The 19,423-nt window shown below is 39.7% G+C and overlaps 1 protein-coding gene across 6 annotated transcripts in view; it reads right to left on the reverse strand.

Moving 5' to 3' along the window:
* The window catches only part of snx13 (sorting nexin 13), a 188,926-nt gene that overhangs the window by 10,809 nt on the left and 158,694 nt on the right, over positions 1–19,423 (reverse strand). For 4 of the 6 annotated variants that reach the window (XM_078538848.1, XM_078538854.1, XM_078538852.1 and 1 more), the window contains 6 exons: positions 17,709–17,746; positions 14,167–14,236; positions 11,116–11,291; positions 3,280–3,387; positions 2,655–2,765; positions 184–333 (listed from right to left, as the gene is read on the reverse strand). In XM_078538848.1, coding sequence (XP_078394974.1) covers positions 184–333; positions 2,655–2,765; positions 3,280–3,387; positions 11,116–11,291; positions 14,167–14,236; positions 17,709–17,746 — 653 coding nt within the window. The remainder of the gene's footprint in view (positions 1–183; positions 334–2,654; positions 2,766–3,279; positions 3,388–11,115; positions 11,292–14,166; positions 14,237–17,708; positions 17,747–19,423) is intronic. The other 2 variants (XM_078538849.1, XM_078538851.1) reach the window with 2 other exon arrangements.

Below are 19,423 nucleotides of genomic sequence, written 5' to 3' on the forward strand. Positions count from 1 at the left end.
TAAACCTCTCCACCTCTCTTTCTTTCTTTATGGTACTTCTTAAAAGCCACCCTCATCTGCCCTAGTATCCCCTTATGTAGCTCGGTGTAAAATTTTGTTTGATAATGCTATGTATGAAATGCACTTGGACATTTCACTACATTAAAGGGTTATATATAAATCAAACTGATGTTTTTGGAATACCTTTGAAAATGTATGCCTAATTTCATGTCCCAACTTATCCATATTGTCTGATACTTTTGTCATTCCTTCTGCCAGACTGTCTGGAATTGACTTCACAACATTTGAAACATTTCTCATTGAGTTACGAAGGGGATTTACAAGCGTATCCATCTGCAAAACACAAACAAGATGCAGACCGAGCATTCACCAAAAAAATACATTAGCCATGACTCCGTAAAAAAGTTTTCTACAAATTGAACTGTATTTCTGGATGATCAGGAAAGCATTTTTCGTTCAGAAAATTTTAACAAATCTCCATTATGAAGGTAATTCATTCTGGCGAATCTCTCAATCACAAAATTCTCTGAGCTTATAACTTTCTTTCAAAAAAGTTTGGGAAAATGCTGATCATTAGTATGACCCATCATTTTAGTGACATGATCAGGTCAAACTGCAACAATCCTCCTGTTAACTGGATGAAACCCAGAACTCTGGAATCTGTTTTTGGCCAGATTAATATTACATGGTAAAAATTAGTAGTGGATTGGCAGATGCAGAGGAGGATAGATTTGTAAGTATTGACTTAAAGCAGAATAAATTTGGGAATCAACACAGTACACAAGCAAACTATTGGATTGGAGCAGTTAAATTTTTTTTTGTGTAAGATGTATGTACTGTTAGAGCCAACGGGCCATTAGGACTGAACAGAGACTTTCCAGTGTTCGCGTTGGTCTTCAGACCCCATTTAATTGTCTGAAATTAAATTGAGATGGAAAACATACCTTTTCCTTCTGGAACCCAGTTTACATGCAGCACAGGCTGGTAAAAGGTATTATACTCTCTAATAAAGATAACTCCTGAACAATTTAAAGTAGAAATCAAAAACTCAGAGAAGTGCTGAACTGTTGGCTCTGTTGTGCTTTAAGTGCTGTAGACAATACGTGTTCGTGTACAGAAATGTCACACAGGTGAAGATCATTTGAGGTTGGCACTTGTAGGTGTAGGGAGACAATTTCTCTACAATGATAGATGCACAGTTGGTATTTAGTTTTGGAGTATTTAAGCAGGCAGTCAATTATACTGTTCATTTGCACTGCTCATTCCCTTGCACATACATGATCATCTCCAACTCTGAAATTTTATCTAAGAGAGCTGATGGAACACTGTTTTCTTCAAACATTATTAAAATGGAAGTACTGGCTGTTTGATTTTCAAATATTGAGAGTGCATTTAAGGGTTTCTGCTCTGCTTCAACCTTAAACCCAAGCAGGATAAGCCTGAAGTTAGCACCAGAAACCAGTTGAAGCCTAAGAAGAGTAAGTGAGACTCCCTCCTTCAGAGGGTATCACTGCATTTAATAAGAGTCAGATCGGGCCCTTATTCCATATTACGTGCTAACTATAATATTAATACGACACGTAGTATAAATGCACCCTAAAATATTATAGGATCATTTAACATTGGCACAAATCCCATAAAATCCACGTGGTATGCCAAAACTCAGTGATGCACCAGTACTCCAGGTGAGGTACAAAGACACTTGCTTAATACAATCTCTGTTTTTACACCAGAATTATGCCTATTGGTGCTCTTAGTGCTTATCTGGGTAGTTTCTGGCTCAGCAGGAAAGCATCTAATTTACATGGGATGGTAACCTGTTCCATGTAGTTGGAAAATCTGATACCTAATTATCCTCTGGGGAGTGGTAGAGGTTGCTTTGGCCCACCTGTCTAAGTTCCATAGGTTTTTTTCTTGGCTTCATATAAGGAACGTTGATTTTGATTTTCCTTTTTTTAAAGTTAGATTCTTCCTTTGGAATGCAGGCCACTTCCTGTCCTGGATGACATGATGGGGCCCACTAATGTTTACCTGGGCATCTGTATGCCTCATCTCACTAACCCTAAAGCCAGCCTGCAGTTCAACAGCTGGTCTTGACTTTGCAGGGAGAATGCGAACCCTCAACATAGAGAGTATCCATTCATGACTCTGCCTCTTGGCATCATTTTCCATGTAATGGGTGGATAGAGATTCTGCCCTTAAAAGGCTGGCTCAAAATTCCAGAAACCTGCTATTAGTTCAATGGTGTTTTCCAATGGATTTCACCTGGGTGGGAGTCTGGAAAAGCACCATGGATTTGAGGCCAAACACGATTGAGGTTTAACTGGTTTTCAAATGCTAAACAGGGGTCATTTTTCAAATATACACTTCTAATGGGAAGCTTTGCTTCCTGCAATCACAAATTGATAGTTGAGGCAAACAAAAACTCAATTTAGTTGAAATGAAGACATGCATGAATTTATCTTTCAATTTATTTAAATTGTAGAAAAGATAAAATGCTTAATTATACTCATGTTATTTGTACAAGTTAAATATAATCAAATTTTTTCAAGGCTTGTAGAAAAACAACCAGAACAGTTTCTCAAAACAGACAATATGAAATGAGCATTTGATTAGCAAAATTATATAATCTGACCAATAGATGGCAGGCTTACCTTACGAGCAAAATCTCCTTTCCCCTTGCTATAGGCTTTATTCTCCAGAAAGTCATTCACATATGGAATCAAAGCTGGACAAGCTTTTATTATTTCAGGATTGATTAACAACTAAGTTAAAACAGAAAATAGTTTGAGTAACTATGTTTTAATTATTTATTACCAGGTTTACTTCGAATTACTACTCAACAACAAACCAACTCTCTTGAAAAGGTGCACTTCGGATCAAAAGTTATAGAAGTTTCCTCCTGTTATTACCACTTAAAAAGGTTAAACAATGATCAGTATGTGATCGATGCGAAAACTGGTAGACGATTTAGGTTAATCGTTTATGGTTTAATACTCCCCAGTACCAAAATTTGTATCTAAAAAAAACCTTTATATTAATTTCAAGTTTCTTGCCAATGAGTTATCATCTATAATGACTTGGTTGTTCATTTTTGATGTAGCTTGTTTCTAATGTGTGAAAATTTCTTTCTCAGACACAAGTTGGGCATTATCATTGATTGTCACAATCGTTATGTTGACATGGATTTCAGTGGAGTAAAGGCATTACAAAATGTATTTAAAAGCAGCAACCATGGACTACGGGATTTTTGAACAGTGACTACAAGTTTGCTTTTACCTGCAAATATGTATTGAGGTCTTTTTTCCGCTTTCCTAGGAAGTCTTTATCCATGTTATTAAAGGTTTTTTTCCCAGGAAGTTTGAGCAAACTTGAAAGGTTTTCAAACTGAATAAAGGAAATGCTGCATTTTATTTCTTATAGCATAATGGTGCAGGTCAAATGCAGCGCATTCTAACATTCAGTACTTCCTGAACAATTAGATTAATGTTAATATTTTTATGTTTTACTTAGCGTAATAGATTATAAATACTCAAGCAACTACATTTTGCCTATAACATTAACTCTGCGAATGAACTTTAAATAGTATATTCAAACCACAGCTGTTAAAATGTGCATTAATCCAGTTATTCTTGTTTCCAGGTGTTAAATTGTAAGAATGCAGCCAGATTAGTACAGGGCAGAGGGTACAGCTTTTGTCAACTGCTCCCTTTCAGTGGCAGCTGTTCAGCTTTTAGTCTTGCCAAGTTTCATGCATTTCATGTGATACTTTAACATTTGCTCCGTTTCCCAAGCATAATTTTGAGTTCTCATGCTTGGTGACCACAGGTCTAATGGTGAAAGTTCTATAATTCCTTAGACTCAGGATTGGTCACATACATTACACTCTTAAAAGGCTCCATGCATGTCATGCAGATGCAAAATTTATGCACAAGTAATTGCAGAATGTTGCAAAGCCAAACTGAAGACACTTGAGTGTTTTTTTCATCTTGGGGAAAGGGGTGGGGAAATATGGAGGAGGGGTTTAAAAATTTGCTTCCAAATGTAAACAAATTTAAACAATGATCTAAGTTTGTCAGGGAAATAAATACAAGTTGTGTAAACTGCAGTTAGTCATCATTACTACACCTTCAAAAACTTTACAAGAAACATCTCCCAAAAATATAAGGAAATACTTTAACTTAGACCTGACACTGTTGTAACAAGATAAGCAATAAATGTGAAAAGGGTAATTATACATATTCATTTAATTCCTTATTGATCTGCAATATATACATGTTAAATAGGAAATAGACACATATCTATTGTGTTGATCTTTGATTAAAGTATTGAGTAAATAAAAACTCAGTTTAACTAGAAAATAATTAATTCAACATATATAACCATGCCAGGGTCAACGTTCCATGTATTCTAAAATGCGTGGTAAGTGCACTTTTGAGCTCTACTGCATGTGGTATCTTATTTTTTAAACTTAATGGCCTTTGATGTTATCAACTCATCTCTCATTTAATAAGCTTATTCATTCATTATAGCTGACAAGTTTAAAGTGTTTCATATATATTAAACATGCAGCTGCTATGTCAGTGACTGCACAAAACCTAGAATTAGTCCAACATCATCCAAGACCAAGTTCCACCCCAATAACACTATTTTAAGTGAAATGCTTTCCGTAACCTGCCACTTGAAAACTGATAAATCATGATAGAATTTCTTGAAATAAAAAATACTCATATGCTAGCTATATTAATTCATTGCACCTATCAGGATTAAACATAAAAACCACCTTTACACAGTGAAAGATTTGGGACTGAATTTTAATCCATCAGGATGGGCAGGTTTCTGTGTGAGTGGAATTAAAACACCAGAATCTACTGGTGCATCCAGGAAGCTGGCAGGAACTCTCTAATATCCACATTTAACTTGAGTGCATTCATTAGCATGAGGGAAATCCATGGGACAGCTATTTCGGACACTTAGATAGGATAAAAGGCAATTAAATTTTAAGCTTAGACACTAACTCTTGAGCTTATTGGCTTCCTGGGCTTACTGGAACTCTCCAGGTTGGAGAAGGCAAGAGGACAGCAGGAACTGACGGGGTGGAAAAATTAACAGGCAAGAAAGCCTTTAGATCTTGAGGAATAACAGCTTTTTTTTCCTGCTATGTGAAAGGCTTTTGTCCACAGAACTTGTTCTGAGAGTGTGTTTTCACTGTTTTGGAAGAGTTTTCTGCTACCTTGAAATTCTTTGCACTTCCCTGCTGTCAGCCTTCACAGTAGCATGGAAGCTGCTTCTGTGGTTCTACCTCAGGAGCAGCAGCACCTTCTCCTCAACCACTTGCAGTTCCACAGGACACAAGCAGAACTCCAGCTTGCAGAGAGCAACAATCCCAACACAGGGTATGTAGAGAGAGGATTAATTTTCTGGATATGACTGAGCACCAGTCTATTCGAAGACCAACTGCCAAGTGGATCGGGTGGAAATGCATTGTCTGTGGCAGTAAAGGTCACCACAGCACTTGTTTTCTTCACCTCCAGCTCCTTCGAGGGATCTGCGGGAGGTATTTGTAGAATCTCAACCTGGTGCCCACAAGGGCTTCTTCCGGGTGACAGATTACAAAAGTACTGGCCCTCACAAAACACACACTTTGGCACTGATGAAGCCAATCAGAATGAGAACACCCCTCTGATGTCCTGCACTAGTTGGATTCACAAGCTGTAGCAATCAAGGGGTTCTCACATAATGGAGCAGTATTCATCAACCAAAAGGAATTCCACTCCATTAATGCTCAGCTGAAATGTAACCACCAAAAAGATCATGCATGTCTGTGTAAGATACCCAGGAAATTGCCATGATGCCATCATCCTGCACCAGGTCAAGTCTTCCAAAGAAATTTACACCTCCAAGTAGGGTGAGTGGATGGCTCCCCTCTAAGGATGTGGCTGATGACTCAAACAAGGAGCCCAACCACTGATGCCCAGGAAAGGTACAACCAAAGCCACATGAGCACAAGCAAGCCACCAAAATGCTGAAGATGCATTTCAGGTGCCTGAACATTTCTGGGGGAACTCTTCCAATACACCAGCAAGAGTTTCTATGATGATAATAGTGTGCTGCACCTTGCAAAACATTTAGGAACAACAAGGACTGGAACTCTAGGAGGGGGAAGGTGATGACCACTGTGCGTCTTTGGGGGAAAGATCAAGGAGAGGAACCCAATGTGGTGAGGGTACCTGTAGCTGCTCACTTAGCTACCAGGGATGTCTGGGGCAGACTGACTCAGGCACGCTTCAGTTAAATGAGGCAGTGCAGCTATCTGGCACACCAATTCTGAATACACATTCTGTGCTGGCAGACCCCCCCAGAACCAAGCAGTCCCAAAATCAACAATCGATCTTTCTCACAGACATCCAGTGCTTGTCTTTTACTCAAAATATCATTTTTTACAAGGCAGGAAGGCGGCACACAATGAGAGGACAGAACAATGGAGCTTTGAAATAAAATTAATGGTTTATAAACATTGAACAGAAAAATAACAATGGCACACAATGTTAAACACCCAAGTGAAATGTCCTTGTGCAACATCAAATCCTCTCTCTTTCTTTGCCTAGTACACCAACATGATGCAACCCCTGTTGTTTCAGCAGAGCTAGAAGCAGATTACTTGTTTTCTTACTCTGACATTCTTGGTTGACGTCCTTTGGGTTTTGGAGCTTGAGAGAGGCCCACCAAAGACTGCCTCATCTGCACCTTTCCAAGAACAAACTTGGCCACTGGGACAAGAAACAGGATGGAGGAGTGTAAGTGCTTTGTGCAGAGTCCCCACTTTCATATCTCCTTTCTCCATCTTCCCTCTTCTGACCCACTCTCTCTCTCCTGTTCAGCAACTCTGCTGCATTTCAGTGAAGTGTTGACGAAACAAAACGAGACTTTCCTCCATCCTGTTTACGGTGGCAGACTGAGTGTGCAAGCCATTAATCAGGGCCAACATGCACTCAGTTGCCAGCCATGTCTGATGTTCCATGCAGGTGGCCACTCTTTTCATGGACAACCATCAGCACAAATGCCTGAAACACCATGACACTGATTCTGGAGATCAACTCCTCCAACTCTCTCTAATCTTGCGCAGTGCCTCTAGAAAGGCTGACAGAATGTCAAAAATTTTCTGCTGCTATTCCAGGATAGTCCTCTTCGTCCATGATGTCAGAGGCTCAGCATCTACCTCCAGCTGAGCGAAGACTGGAGGGCTCTGTATGCTCCAACGTATCTCTCCATGGCTGTAATTGTCTCTACTACCTGCACCTGCTTACAAGTGATGTGAAGCTTCATCTTGCGAAAAACCAACTATCCACCTTGGCAGCCCCATTGAAGTGTGCATATCTGAGCTGGTAGAGGGTGCATAAGTTGTGCAATAGTGCATCCTCAAATTGCATGACCTCTGAGAAATCTTCCTCCTCAGGCACTAATTCCTGAGGGACAATTGCAGAACTTGTGGAAGATGAAGAATATGAATTAGAACTGACAAGATGAGAGGGTTATAAGTCAGTGGTTGTTGACATCAGGTCAACATGAATATGTGTTGCGTGCCATGTGGTGATATTTAATTCTGTCACCATGGGAGGCCCCATGATCCCAATGTCCAAGTATTCTGAAACCAGCACCTCTAACATGAAAAATAATTAGACTGATGCTTTTAGTGTGCTTCTTGTTAGGGCTGAAGGGTGGTGCATGTGTGGGGGACTGTGGGGGGCAGAGGGCTGGTTCATGGAATGGACAAGAGACTACAGTTGGAGGATTGCAAAGCTTTCAGAAGGTTGTAGAGCTAAAGGTGGTTACAAAATAAAAGGGAGGTGCAAGACCATGCACAGAATTAGACAGTGAAAATTTTAAAATAGAGGCATTTCAGATTTGTTAGGCATCAGAACATGGGATGGAGAATGTTGGAAGATCTAAATTTAAGATGGAAGATGGCAGGCCAGTCAGGACAGCATTTGAATAGTCGAGTTAAAAAGGTGGATGAGGCTTTTAGCAGCAGATAGACAAACAGTGGTGGAGCCAAAAATGCATCTTCTTAGCTAATGAAATTTAACGATTGAGAAATAAATTGAGGAATGAATGAGGAGGACGGTGAATTAGAATGGGTGAATTCAATGTCAAGTCCGGGACAGAAGAGAAATAAAAAGAAAGAAAATTTGGATTGAGAGAGAGGGGAAAAAAGTAACAAAGAAAAATTTTTTAAAGGTAACATTTTTCAAATCTCTAAAAACAAGTAAAACACAGAAATGAAACTTCATACTATTTTGGCCAGAGATGCTAGTTAGCAGTCATTAACAATCATTACATTGTGAATAAAATTCATTATTGGACCAACTTTGCAGTGAGTTTAATGTGAAAATGCAGTTACTCCATGAAAATCACAGGGAGGTTAAGATCAAAATGGTATTTTCACAAAGCATACAGCAGAACAATGCAAACTGTCCAGCAGTTTGTGGCATTTGGCAATTCATGGGTCATCTCCTCACCCCAAGCTGTGGGCTGATTTGTACATTAATAATTGCACATACATTAATGGTACAGTTACTTTTTCAGCAAATTCTAACCAACCCAATAAAAAGTCTGTTTAATCAATCTTATTAATTTCTTTGAAGTGCCAATAAAGTTTGGGCAAGGGCAAGACAACATATGTGCTCCACATGAAATGTCAGAAGGCCTTTAACATGGCTGAGACTCTTGACAAAGTTTAAGGTGCCAGGCAGCAGAATGGATTGAAAGAGTGCGAAACAAAGAAAGTAGTAGAAGATGAAAGAAATTTCCCAGGCTAGCAGAGAGGGGGGCGATGGTGGCGTGGTGTCCATTATTGATTCATGCTAGGGCTATTGTTGTTGAGTATATACTCACACAAAGGATTTGGATTCCAGAATTGGGGACTGTCGAAAGTTGCCCATAAAAGCTATTGATACTAAATTAGGGATTATAATCAATAATGTGGAAGATTGTACCAAAAAATAGTAAGAATTAAACCGGCTTGTATAATGGGTGAATTAAATTTAGTGAAGTGTGAGGTGGACCTTGTAGATGGAAGGAAAAAGGAGGCCATTAAATGGCATGGAGCAGCTGAGATCCAGGATACGTTGTTAGAAGTAGCAATACAAGTTGATAAATCCATAAAGAAAGCAAACGACAAAGTACAGTATTGGGTCTCGTTTCTAGAGAAACAAAACACAAAAGCAGCGAGGTAATACTGAATTTATGAAGAACCTTGATGAGATCAGGTGTCTCAAGTTCTGGTCTCTATACTACAAAAAGGGACATTGAAGCACAAGAAAAAATACAGAAAAAATTTAAGAAATGGAAAAAGGGGTTAATTTTAACTTAACTCATCAGCAGGAAACTGAGGGAATCAGATTGATGGGCAGTTTTATACCTTGCCCAATTTTGTTTTTGATTGAAATCAGAGAGTAAAGATCAGGCAGGTGCACGAAACTGGGAGCCAATTCAATTCCATCAGATTCCTGCTGGGTAGGTTAGGTTAAAATGATCCTGTGCAATCAGACATTACAAGCTGTAGTTCTTTTCTCTGGGGGGTGGCGGGGGGGCTACTAACAGAAGACCTAAGCAGCAATTTTTAAGACATAATGGAGTACAATTAGGTACTGTGTCCACTTGTTCGATCAGACATCCTCATGAAGCCTATTTGGGAGTCACCATATTTGGGTTGGCAACCACCCTTAGATAGGTTCAGGAGTGGAGATGGGGGTGAGGGGGTGGACTGTCAACCAAAATTGGATGTAAGGCATACAAATTTGTACTCCAATAGCTTTGCAAGTCAAGCCACTAGAAAAGATGTGATCAAGTCTTTAATGCCTGTGATCATCATTTCAGTCTCTTGCACTATTAAAAGGGATAAAAAGAAGTCAAACTATCTGAGTACATAGCAGAGGAAATCATTGCTTGAGAAATTCTTGTCCCCACTCCCCACCCTCAGCATCACTGTGGTTGACAGGGCCCTTGACCATGTCTGACCTATTTCCCCGCCTCCCAGAATCCATCCTCATCCATCCACCCCACCAATATGAACAAGAAGGGATAATGCCCAGTAGGATGATTTATGTTTCACTGAATTGCACTAAGTGCTGGATTATCCAGGGCTTCATATTCATGAGGGTGTCATGGATTTAAGGGTAATTGAAGAGGTAAAGTTGGTCACCATCTGTATATTTATGGAAGCAAGTTATGTTACTGAGTAAAAATACTCTTTATTCAAGTGGTACGAAAATTTATGCATCTGACTTTGATCAATTGCATTGCAACAAATAGCTATGTTAAAACCTTCATTGCTGGAAAAAGTTGCATCATGCACTTTTAACAATGTAATGGCATTTTTCCATGAATGTGTATGTCAACATCTAAATTCCAAAGAAATAAAATGTAGAGTCCTGCTTGTAATTGTCAACTTGTATCTCATGAGGAAATTCAGCAAGATGCCAACTTTCAAGGTTTTAGCAAAAATAAGTGTTAAAACATGAAAGCTGCATTACAATAAAATTAAAGCAGCAGCTGATATAACAGCCCATGGAGGTTGAACTAGCTTCAAGACCAATATGTTACAGGTACAGACAGGTAGTCTGAAGAGGCAGTTCCAGGATCTCTCCAAATCTTCCAATGGGGTAATATGCATAAAGTTATGTATTGTTGAGAACAATTATAATTCATGAATCATAATGCTGATACAAGTCAGAGCTCAAAATAATCACCGCAGAGGTTTGCTCTGTAAAAAAGGCCATAAAACAAAACATCTTCTTTGGTGGTGGGGAGGGGGGAAGGGAAGGATAGGAGACAAGGGGGGAAAAAAAATTCACTGATTGACAATACAAATATCAGCTATATATATCAGAAACTGATAAGCAATTTTATAAAATGATCAAAATCCATCAACTGCTTGTGAAGATTCAATAATAATTCAGCACAACTCAGAAGAAAAAAAACTAGGCCTTTGTATTCTCAAACTTCTGCACTACATAAAATGATGCTCTTATTGTGATAATGCAGATAATATGATCCCATAATTACTTACATCCAGAACAAACTGATCTGGAACTTTTCAAAAAGGGCTTTTACCTGCTCAGTTATCCGCATGTGAAAGTCATGGAAGTCACTGTAGCGGCGATAGGTCTTCCACACATCCTCACTACCATCTGGGTTTCTTTTCTGAACAGTGATTGCATACAGAGCATACGTCTTGCCATGGTCATTACATACTCCTGCCACAGGATATGGTTCATAGTCAGCATGGACTAGTCACAATGAAAGAGAGGAAAGGAAAATGGGAAACAAACGGATGAAAATGGGACAGGAACGTATTAAGTGAGGAAAAAGCAAGAGAGACAATAGTTTGAAGATAACTGTAGAATGACAAATGAATGAGAGAGTAAATGTTTTCCGTGCCTCTTTATTCTTTCCCCATTTCAGTTCTCAAATTATTTTATTTTAGAGGAGACAGCATAAAGAAGTTTCAATGGTGGAGATGTGTTGCAGTACTTTAGCACACTATCCTTTCACCTCCTGATCTTGGGTTGAAAACAAAGGCAGGATTTTTAGTTTGGTGGGCGCCCACAACCAGGCCTGGGAGCGGCTGGGGAACGGACTGCAATTGGTCCCAGCTGCGATTTCATGCTGGTTGGCCAATTAATGGTCAGCCAACGTGAAAGGCACGCTGAAAGGCACAGTGCTGTGGGGGATGGGGATGGGAGGAGGGCGGGAGCTGAAGTCAGTGCGGGAGCAGGGGAGCGCGGAATGAAAGCTCCCTGAAGGCAGAGAGCTGCCGCAGGGAGCTGAAGAACTTAAATGCAAAAAATAAAGATTTCAAAAACTGGGAAAAATGCCCACGCATCAGAATCAGTCACCGGAACTTATGGATGATGAAAATTCTGTCCAAACACCTTATTTTCTCTAAAATTAGTATCGGAAGCCTCATCCACAGGCGGGATGAGGTTCCCTGAAAAAGGCAAAGGCTGCCTGGCTGATTCGCCCGCCCGCCAACAGTAACGTTGGATGGGCAACAAAAAAATCTCAGAAAATTACTACTTTAATGGCCTTAATAGGCCTCTTAATTTTTGGCGGGCGTGCTGACGACTCGTGCGTGATGAAGTTGGGAAGCTCACCCAATGTCATCACGTAATATTTCATGCTTGAGCCTATCGGGCGCGCGCCCACCCGCTGAGCGAAAAATTCTGCCCCAATTTATTTTGTTGAGCCAAATTTTCCCTGTCAGCTGGAAAAGTCTCATGTGAGTTTAGTATGGCTAGTATTAGTCTAACTTATACATGTATGAGCCCACAGAACGCAGTCCCTAATTAAATGTAAAAATGTTTAATCAGAAGTGGCTACAGAACGCCTGGTGGGTATATTCACCATGTCATGAAGAGATTAGGCCTAAGGATAGGATTAAGTAAAAATTGCTTTACTATATAGTTGGATGTACAATATTTAACTTGAGATAGCACAAAACTAAGACTAAATGTCTGAAATGAAAAAAAATGTCCAAATTCCCAGGACATCCTTGTATTAATAAGTAAATGTTAAGTTTCAATTTTGCTTCTTAGTACATATATTGAAATGTGATAATTATTTATTTTTAACAGTTAAGTGAATGGGTGCGTTTGCATAATGTGCAGGTACAAATAGGGATCTTCAAATTCTTCAGAATTTTATTTACAATTACATTAAAAAACTAGACAACTCTGCACAGTATTTTCTAATCGTTTGGATAGTACAGAACTTGAGTATTTCTGAATAAAGACACTTGGTCAAAGCTTTTTGTCTTGCACTCATCAGGACAATCACAAGAATGCCAATATCGGGGAAGCAACAACTTTATACTGTATGAGAAGAGTGTGCTGACTGGTTGGCAAGTGGACTCTGATCGGTAGAGGCATTGCCATGGGGAATGCATCAGTTAATGATGACTGACAGTTAACTGCCAAGCACTGTTTGAAATTTAAACCAGACAAGCTTGACTCTGAATGGTCAAGGCATTGCCCTGACGAATGAACCAGCAAATGGCTCACTTATTTTGCTTAGCTGAAACAGGCGCAATGGGTGCACATATTCTGTCTGCAAGGAACAGGGCCCGTGTATTAATATACGTAGCTTGCAGTACACGCAAATGTGCCACACTGCAAGCCCTCTCTCTTCTCAGCACTCTCTTCTCATACAGTATAAAGTTGTTGCTTCCCTGACATTGGTATTCATGTGATTGTACTGATGAGTGCCAGACGAAAAGTTTCGACAAATGTCTTTTTTCAGCAATACTCAAGTTGAGAATACTGTACATCCTTCAAATCCAAGTACAGTACTCACTATTCAACAACACCAGAAAACCCTTAGAAAAATTGCTGTTTAAAAGATTGAAGTACAGGAATAAACCGAAGACTAGAAAAGTAGATTCACCTCACAGAAAAGCTAAACAAATTAGAAGATATGCAGACAGATGTGAAAAAAAAACAGATAATGAAAATTGAATAGACATTTAAACAAACAGAGCAGGGGGAAGGGGATGATAATTAGAAACAGAGAGAATTGTCCAATTACTGCCACATTGGGATGAACTGATCATTTGGAACAGCACACACCAAGTAGACCAATCACATTCCTGCACAAATCAAGCCTGTTTTTTTAACAAAGCCACCTATTACAATTCATTGCACACGGAAGGAATGTTTTTCTATTAAAATTGCACACTTCCGGCTGCTAAATAGGGGACCAGGGTTGAAAGGAACCAACTTGTAACTCCAGGGGAATTTTACTGGCTTATTGCAACTGGTGATGAGTGATTCGTTTCTACAAACAACTGATCCCTAAAGTGTATTTTATAAGGAGCACATAGGAATAGATGCACATTGCTATTACTTTGTATTTTCATTTTTAAAAAAAGGATCATGCACACCTTTGGCACAGCAAGTGTGCTTAGGTACCAAAGTAACATGCACTACTTCAGTTGATGTAGCTGCTCTGTGAACACATATAGCTTCATGTATGCAGCTAATGCTCCTGCTGTTATTTGAGATATTTCTGAAAGAACTCAGTGGCTAGGTGGCATGTGTACTGCACAAATCAACACAGTCCAGGGGTTATGCTTTCACTTGAGCTGATATTTGTTATATCACTTACCAGTGTCACTAATAGATACTAGCAGTTGCAAAGACTCTTCAGAGCTGGCATTTGAAAGATCATCTAGAGACTAGGGAATAAAAACATATTTTACTAATTCTTCACAACTTTTGTTGAATATAATGCCTTTAATGTAATAAAATGCACCAAAGCACTTCGCAGGCGCATTACAAAGTAATATTTGACAACAAGCCACATAAGGTGATATTAGGGCACATGGCCAAAAGCTTGCTCAAACAGGTAGGTTTTAAGGAGCGTCTTAAAGGAGGAAAGCGAGGTGGAGAGGTTTAGGGAGGGAATTCCAGAGCAAATGGCCTAGGAAGCTAAAGTCTCCACAAACTGTAGAGTAATTAAAAGAGGGAATGCTGAAGTCAGAATTAGGTTAGCAGATATCTCAGAGAGTTGAGAGACTGGAGGTAGGGGTGAAAAATTTGCAAAACAAGGAGAACAAGGGGGGGCAGCGTAGATCAGTGTAATAGGGGTGATGGGTCAACAGGACTTGTTGTGATTAAGAACATTGACAGAGTTTTGGATGACCTCAAGTTTATAGCAGGGAGAATGCAGTAGGCTGTCCAGGAGTGGGTACAAAAAGGTCAAGTCTAGGGATGACAAAGGCATTGATGAGCTGAGGCAGGGCAGAGTCAGGCGATTTTATGGAGATGGAAATAGGTCTTAAATGATGGCTTGGATGAGTGGTCAAAAGCTCATCTCAGGTTAAATGTGACATCAAGGCTACAACCAGTCTGGTTTAGGCTCAGGCAGTTGCCAGGGAGAAGGATAGAATTGGTAGCTAGGGAATAGGGTTTGCGGCAGGGAAGGAAGACATTGGCTTTGGTCTTCCCACTAATTACTTGGGAGGAAATTTCTGCTCACCTAATACTGGATGTTGAGCAAGCAGTCTGACAATTACACAATAGAGGAGTCAAAAGAGGGGTAGAGCTGGGTGTTGTCAGTGCGTGTGAAAGATAATGCAATGTTTTTGGATGATGTCGCCAAAGGACAGTGTGGAAATACAAAATAGGAGGGGGCAAAGGATAGGTCCTTTGGTGGTGGGGGGGGCGGCGCATGGGGGACACCAGAAATAATGTTGCAGGAGGAGGAAGAGAAGTCTTTGTAAGTGATAGTTGGTAACTACATTTTGACAGAAAAATGGAACCAGGTGAATGGAGTCCCGCCAGCTGAATGAAATGATGGAAATGGATGGCGTGGTCGAAGGCTACAGACAGGTCAAGAAGGACAAGGAGGGATAATTTACCTTTGTCACAGTCAAATAGGATATCATTCGTGACTTTAATAACAGCCGTTCCAGTACTGTGGCAAATTGAAGTGGTGGTTTTGAAGGGCAATTTTTTGTGAGGAGAAGGATAATGATAGCAGGTTTAAAGGAGATAGGGACAGTACTTGAAGAAAGAGAACTGTTAACGTTATCAGCTAACATGGGAACCAGGAAGGGAAACTGGATGGTCAGCAATTTAGTGGGGTCGAAGGAGCAGGAGGTGGGTCTCAAGGACAAAATGAGATTGGAGAGGTCATGAGGGGAGATATGAAGAAAGTACAGAAAAATGTAAGTTCCAGGTTTGGGGGAAGGGGGATGGAGGGCACTTCAGAGGAAGCTTGGCCCAGTGGGCTAGGGGAAGAAAGGGATGTGGCAGAAGCAGTTGATTCGATGGTCACAATCTCAGGGCAGAATTTTGCCCTTGACGGGCGGGCGGGCCCCACCGGCTTGGCGGCAGGCGGGCAGCTGATCACTGCCGCTGAAATGGGCCATTTTGAGTGGGTGGGCCAATTAAGGCCCGCCCAGCGGGATGCCCGACAAGAAGCACTATGCGCTTCCTGTGCGGGGGTGGGGGGGGAATTCCCCATCTGTCAAAGTGCGCTCTTTCGCGCATGTGCGCGAAAGAGCGCACAGCTCCCTGAGACTAAGTGCTGTCTCAGGGAGAGCGCTGAAAGTTTTATAAACTTAAAAAATAGAAAAATTAAAAAATTAACATGTCCCCCTCATGTGACAACGTCACACGAGATGGGACATATTAATAAATATCACAAAGTTTATTAAAATTTTTAAAAACAGACATGAAACCTCATCCCGCCAGTGGATGAGGTTTCATGTTCTATCAGAAGCCTGCTGGGGCTCCTGGCCTGCCCACCAGCCTTAAGGCTGGACGGGCAGGACCTTTAATTGGCTTAATTATCCTGTCAATGGCCTCAATTGGCCATTGACAGGTCGGCAGGCAGACAGCTGATTTCACTGTCCGCCCGCCTTCCTGAATATTTAAATGGGGTGGGATGATGTCGGGGGCCACCCCCGATGTCATCCTGCGTCGGCGAGCGGTCCCCACACCCAACTCGCCGATGGAAAAATTCTGGCTTAGCCATGAAGTCGTCCTTGAGCTCCTTGCACTTATTGTTGGAGGTGATGGTGGAGGAGACAGAGGGAGAGTAGTTCACAAATTCAGTATCTATAAAGAACCCGGGGTTATCTTTGCCTTCCAGGATGATCCTGGAATAGTGAGCAGTTTTGCATTCAAGTAAGAACCTGATGCTGCTTTATGTGGTCCAGCCACACTTAGCATTGACTGGCTAAATCAATTGTCTGTAATATTTATTGAAGTCTGCACCTCTCAGACTTAAGAGATGAAGGCCGTACCAAGGGGCACAGCCAGGATGGCACAGTGAAAAGGCTTTCTTGGGGAGGATGACAATAATAGCTTGTATTTATAAAGCACCTTTTAACATAATAAAATTTCCCAAAACATTTCACAAGAGTGTTACAAAGCAAAATCAGAAAATTTATCATAAGGTTATAAATTGAACTGCTCAACAAACACAACTCAGACTAACCATTTCAGTCAGGGCAGTTACTTCTGTCTTATAAACACACGTGGAGATTATTAAATTAAGCTTTCTTGAAAACACTTTGAAACAGGAATCAAATGGTCAAAGAGTTATATTACACTATGCCATTTATTTTGGAGAATTGTTTAAATGACTTGTCCTGACATCAATAGAATATGAAGTATTGAGATCAACTGTCAAAGTTTCTCACTGAAAGGTAGCAATTAATCTAAACTTCCTGTACCACAAATATCTTTTTGAAAAGTTTGTTTCATTTTATCCTTTCCATAATTATACAGTAAATATCAATGACCTATAAAGTACAAGCTTTGAGAACACCTGCTAAGAGGTAAAGGATACCCAAATGGGTTAAATTACAGAAACAGACATTACATATAACCTTTTGGCTATTCATAGCTGGAGCTGTTTTATGTCACAATGCCACAAGGGAACTGTATTATTTAAACAGGCATCCTTCCAGGCATGGAACTGAGCCAGAACAAGCTAATCTATAGATATTAAAACACCTGTACAAGCACCGTAAATCCAAGCAGCCAGGAAGTTTTGCATAGAAACAAAGAGGAGCAAAAAAGCAGTGACTTAGCTTTGGGCTGACAGATGGAAATTAGTTTATTTCAGCATGTAAGCAAACATTTTTGAGAGATTATCAGTAAATGACATAGATTATGCAAGTCTATAGCACTTACCGAATTTAAACTACCAGTTGGAGAGCCATTGAAAGACTCTGGAGAGGGAAAACAATAATCAGCTCAGAATGTAAAAAATGCTTTGCGAAATAATACTGAAGTACAGTAGGTCATGTACTTAAAATAAAAATTACAAAGTAAAATTAAACATTAATAAAGAAAAATTACCAATTCATGGCAAATTGCCAATATCCAATGCTACAATACACCTAAAGGATTCCTAGTAAAACAAATGTATGCACCTGCAGCCTGCCAAGAACAGGGCAGTCGTGCACTAGAGAGAAGTTGATCTGTGATTTTAGGCTCATAATTTCAAATTATACTGTCTACTTTCACATTGGTATTTAAATGATGCAAGACAGTGCTCTGAAAGCAATTTCCTTTCTTTATTATTTTCCTTTTTATCTGAGTACACGGGTGTGGGACTGGGTCTGTCAAGAAATTGTTTTCCACAATTAACTTTCTTTTATTTATATTTCTGAAGCATTGAGTGATTCAAAAATCCATTAGTTTTAGCAAATTGTTGAACTTTATGCTGGATTTCAAAATCAACATGCACAAGTACATTGTGCACAAATGAGACACACGAACCAGTGAAAAAATTCTTCAAAGGGCAACAATGACAGTTTATAAATCAAATCAGTTTTCAACATGGATAATAATATGTCCAGTAACACAACCAGCTTATGTATTTAATATAAAATTTAAAATGGCTTGAAAATGCATGGAGCTATTCAACAAAATAATGTTGATCGTGGCTACAGAATTGAAGACAGTTGTCTAGACATGCCGTTAAAAGATGCAGGAAAGAGGTCACATGATTCTGCTGGGGGGGGGGGGGGGAAAGAAAAAAAAAAACAGGATTTCTGCAAATTTTCCCAGTTTGCTGGGCAACCTACCCATAGCTATGGCAAACAAGACAGTAATTTGGTTTTCAACATCTGTGTAGTTATTTTCAAAATTAAATTAAATACAAAAGCTAAGAAATCACATCTTTAAAAGGCCAAATATTCTTCATTAAATTACTCAAGTTAACATGCTTATTCCAGACTAAATATACAAAGTGATTTTACTTTAATTCAGGAAAAAGAACATTTAGATTATGAGTACAGAATATCAATACTATCGAGAAATAGAACATCAAAAATTGTTGCACTATAAAAGTAGTGATAAGCCATAGCAAGATGTGCCGCAACTTTGTTCACATGAAAACAGTGCACTCTGGAAGCATGAAACAAATGGAAAATTCCCTGCAGTACAGTTCCTCTGCCACTAGATGTAGGTAGAAAGCTTTGTAAAGTATCCACCATAGCAACTTAAAAACTTTGGCAATTTGCCAAAGGATGTCTTAACCCTCCAATTTGACAGACATTTGAAGTTTCCTTTGAATCTGTTTAAACTTCCTTGTATCTCAAGTCTGACATCTGTTGAACTATAAACTGAATTTTATAGCTGTTACAAACACTGGACATATTCAAATGAGTATAAAAAGTCTTTCAATAGGAACGAGAGTTTAATAGTAAATTAGATCATCAATGACATCAATTCCTAGATTTAAAATCCTCTGTAGTATAACCTGATGGCATGCAGATCTTATTCCAAACAATTGGACCAAGTGATGGAATGATAGACACCATTTTGACTAACTTTATCTTCCATCCATTTCCTCACATCTGTCTTATACGCCATCCATTCAAAGAAAAAGGGAACTTTTG

Source organism: Cetorhinus maximus, chromosome 3 (assembly GCF_964194155.1).
Source record: "Cetorhinus maximus chromosome 3, sCetMax3.hap1.1, whole genome shotgun sequence".
Taxonomy (NCBI): domain Eukaryota; kingdom Metazoa; phylum Chordata; class Chondrichthyes; order Lamniformes; family Cetorhinidae; genus Cetorhinus; species Cetorhinus maximus.